General features: G+C 35.1%; 1 protein-coding gene across 1 annotated transcript; it reads right to left on the bottom strand.

Annotated features, from left to right (window-relative positions):
- Nucleotides 1-3208: 3208 nt before the first annotated feature.
- On the bottom strand, nucleotides 3209-4138 carry c18h15orf61 (chromosome 18 C15orf61 homolog). The gene is made up of 2 exons (XM_026288197.1): nucleotides 3576-4138; nucleotides 3209-3478 (listed from the first exon to the last, which is right to left on the bottom strand). The coding sequence occupies exons 1-2, from the start codon at nucleotides 3916-3918 to the stop codon at nucleotides 3351-3353; spliced, it is 471 nt and encodes a 156-aa protein (XP_026143982.1). The 5' UTR covers nucleotides 3919-4138; the 3' UTR covers nucleotides 3209-3350.
- Nucleotides 4139-4547: the final 409 nt, after the last annotated feature.

Below are 4547 nucleotides of genomic sequence, written 5' to 3'. Positions count from 1 at the left end.
GAGGTAAGGCTGCTCTGTGCCTGCTCAAAGACTATATTCTGACTATATTCTATATTCAGACCCACCTCTGTAGTATCAAAGTATACAGTCGTTAAAAAAAAAAAAAAAAGTGTTATATAACCATTGTCAACTTCACCTAATTGTGGATCCAACAAGACAATGGTATTTGTAAAACTGAAGTCGTTGGTTAAAATAATCCAAACCAAGGAACTGACAAAAATTTGAACTAATTATATTTAGTATATTTACCTACAAGACAGTCACATGACTACACTCATAATAGTGATCTTATTCCATAAAAGAAAATCTCTTTCCATACTAAAATGAACTTAATCAGAATTTAGGACTGGAGCCAATACTGTAATATCACGAGACACAAATGCAATTAATACACTGGCAGACTTGTGACATTCTTGAAGATGTCCTCATGAATGTGATTCAATGAGCTATAATTGCTTACCTTGGTTTGTCACCATCATTTAATGAAGGAGTTCAATTCTAAACCTATTTGTCTCAGCACCTCTGTTGACATAAAAATCATGGCGTCCCTGGAACAGATGACACAAACTGTAATGCAGCTGACATCCCCCTGCTGATAGAGCACCCTGCGAGGCACAGGAGCCCGTAGTTGGTCTGGGAACTCAATGATAACCTTCACAGAATTAGCTGCAGGGGTTATTCATGCAATTATTGTTTCTGCCAAACCAATACATCTCCACGTCAACCAAAAATGTATGCGACTTTTCTTGCTAAATAATAGATTATACACCATGTAGCTCCGAATTCCCCCAACCCCGACACGATCAAATCCAGCTTTCACATTTTCATTAGTTACCTAAAATGTAAATAGTGTTTGTATTTAAAGATTTCAACTTGGTCTCCTTTATTTGCATGTAATTGAACTTGTTAATACAAGTGCTTAATCCTTTGTTGATTAGTACCTTACATTCAAGAGAGGGTAATTTAGACCTCCAATTACAAACATGAGTCTTGATTGCACGGCCCTTAAAACAAGGCACTGATCTCTTAACGTGGCACCGTAAAATTTTCCGTTACTTTACAGTAGCCAATTTGCTGCTCTGTTATCCTAGACCATTGACCGAGGTGAGGTGTAAGTGATAAGCACCTGCTCAGACTAATGTCGTCTCCTGTGGTTTGGCACCACACTTGTGGGCCCGACCAAAAACACCGCGGCATGGGCTTGAGTTTCTCAAGAGCTCACGTCAGCCTGTCAAAGCCACAAATGCCTGGCCTGTCAACGTGCGGTGATACTCTACTCCTCCTCCAGGTCTGTTACAGTATCAGCGATGAGGAAAAGGTCAAAGAGTCAATGAGGAATTAAGACATGCTTCCCTGAGCATTCCCCACGCAGCATTTCAGCACTGATACTAACTCTCATGAAAAGGAAAAGCTGGCCGTTCAGGCTAATAGTGCTGATCAAATTTTGCTGGCTGTCTAAATAATTCCATTAAGGCCAGTTAGCACCCTCACTCCTGCCTGCCTGCCTGAAAAAAAAAAAAAAAAAAAAAAATTATATATATATATATATATATATATATATATATATATATATATATATATATATATATATATATATATATATATATATATATAGGGAATAAGGAGGTAGGTATGTAATAAAATCAAAGATAATGATAGACAGTAATATGTTGTTTGTTTTCAAATTTGATATAATTTATTTTTAAGGGTTATTGGTAACTCATTACAGGCTACAGGGTTTATGCAGGTTTTTTAAGGTTAACTTAAGACATTTTTAAGACTTAAGTAAGAAAAACATAAGGAATAAATTAAAGTGAACACATCATTCAACATTCAACTATTTTCCAATATATTTTTACTTTATTTAACTAGTATACGGAAATAACTTTTACTGTACCTTCTGATCAAACTGGAAAAAGTAATGTTGTTTCCACTGCAAATGTTTATGAATAAAACAAGAACACATATCTGCCAAAAGGGTCAGATAAAACACCTAAAAAAAAAGAATAAATATTTTCCCTTGAATTAATTTTGCATCTCAAGTATGATTTAAGAATATTTAGGTATTTGCACTGGAAAATGACAAACAATACAGAGAAAGATATTCTGTTATAATAAACCCTGTTATAATTACCATGAAATGCCATAATTAATACTAGATTACACAATGACTCATTAAGATCAAAATTCTTTGGAATTATGATTTGTAAGACAAAGACTAAGAGATCCATCGATTTACATGTAATGCATAAAATTATTACTTTGATATTGCAACCAAAGAGAGAAAGCGGCAAGGCCAGACAATCGAGGTCCCTGATTAATGTGCTCAGCAGAAAGCTTTGAGAAGTCTAGGGAATCAATATGGTAGTTTGTCAAAGCCGATATCAGAGGTAATGTGACGAAGGATCCTGCAGAAGAGAGCCAGAGTCAGCAAAGTACATTATCAGAAATCAAAGCATCTGAGAATGACAGGAGGAGGGGGTTAAGGGTGGGTCCTGAACGAAGGCCACACTTCCTCTATTGTAATTAAAAAACATTTTATCAGGCCTGTCCTCCAAACAATCTCTCTTGCTTCCTATTGACAATATGCCAGGCAGGGCGTGAGCTCTAATTTGACTTTAAATAAATGAGCTGAAGGTATTTAAAATTCTGCATTAGCTTTAGGGAAGAAAACAAGTGGGAAAACAAGAAGTTGCGGAGCTTTTAAAATGCACATCAGATGCATCACAATAATGTCTAATTATCACAATAAAGTCAGAATAATCTACATACCAGGTGTGACAAATCAATTTAATAAATAAAAAAAATGCTGTCAAAGGAGTGCAATTTCAAAATAAACTTGCCTATTTATACCAAATGGATGAGCAACACAATAGGCAATTTGACAACAACAAAAAAAAACAAGAATAAAGACATATAATAAAGTCCATACCTTTACCGGGAAAATATAAAATTTTCTTGAACATTCTGATCAAAATTTAAATCAGCAGTTTTGATCTCTTTAATCATTTATCTAGTTGGCCATGCATATGGCTTCCCTAATTTCCCTTTTTTGTTTTACGTCAAATACTTGTTAAATATATTTAGGTTTTTATTATTACTTTTTAATTAACTTGTAGTTATCAATCTGATACTAATACTAATAATACTAATGAATGAATACAAAAGTGTAATATTGAAAAGAAAAATCCAAAGTTTAAAATTCATAATTTATTTGTTTATTTTTTGTGCAAAAGTGCAGTTGGTAATTCAGGTCGCACTTGGCCATTTGTACAAGTTTTCCGATAGCCTGTGACAAACATTTTCTTGTGCAACTCAACTCTTTTTAAATACTCATTGTGTCTCTGATATTAGAACTGAGCACCCTCCACCTCCTTGTATGCAAAGTAAACAGTAACAGGTCCTGCAGAGGTCTGAACCGTCTCTGTCACTCCAACTACCATCCATGAACCCAAGCCATATGCCAAGCATGGGATACCTTAAAGGAAGAGAGAGAGAAAGAGAAAACATTAGAAATGTAATGTGTGCTGTAAGAAACATAAAATAAAATACGTTTAACTAATATCTTAACTTACCCAGATTGATGACTTTCAATGCCCCAAAAAACTTATTTTCAAACTCCAGGTTCTGTGGAGGTGCTTTAGTGCAGTGGTATTTGATAAAAGGGAATGCACCGGTCCTTAGAATGTGGTAGTTCGCTCCCTGCACCTGCCAGTTGAAGTTAGACAGACCGAACTGGTCGTTGATGACGTCCCGGTAGCGCACACAGAATGACGTCCAAGGCGGCAGCGCGCGCTGCGTGAGGTGACATGTTAGTACTTCAGAGGCAGCGGGACAAGGCGCTTTATTTCTAAAGGTGCAGGGGAACAGGGCCAGTTTTAGAAAACCACCGTGGAATCTTCGTAGAATCTCTGTCATAGCCGAGTAAACCCTAGAAATCCCGCACTCGAGAGAACGTTACAGCTTACCGGTGCACCTTTCATACTAGTTTGACAAACATTTATATTACTACAACATTGCTTTTACGAAAGTACGATTAATTCGCTAGTTATGTACAGAAATATCATAGACAGTAAAAGAGGCATTCAATACAACCTTCACTGGTACGATTAATATCTTCTCCGGGAAGAAACATCCGAGCGCTTTTTTGTTCCTATTTGCCCTATGTAGTATGCATCATTAGTCTCATGCTCACATAGAGTTCCATTCATGAATGGATTTACACATAAAATACAATACAGTAATAGAACAAAAAAACTGGATATTTGAAATATCCAATGTATTTATTATATGTATATATAATATCCAAAATATATTAGGCTAAATGCTTAATAATTGTGATTATTTTATATGTTGGTCAGTCTATATAAATTAAACCCATATCGGGAGCCAATTACATATCAAGTTTTTTTTTTTTTTTTTTTTTACAGCCAAATATAACTGGATACAGTTAGATTCAATAACTAGATTTCAGATATTAGTCTTTTAATAGTTACAAGTTTTTTTTATTCCATAAAAATTAAATCTACTGAATCCACAAAATGTTT

Source organism: Carassius auratus, chromosome 18 (genome assembly GCF_003368295.1).
Source record: "Carassius auratus strain Wakin chromosome 18, ASM336829v1, whole genome shotgun sequence".
Taxonomy (NCBI): domain Eukaryota; kingdom Metazoa; phylum Chordata; class Actinopteri; order Cypriniformes; family Cyprinidae; genus Carassius; species Carassius auratus.
The sequence above is the reverse complement of the archived record's forward strand: the minus strand, read 5'-3'. Positions and strand labels throughout refer to the sequence as shown.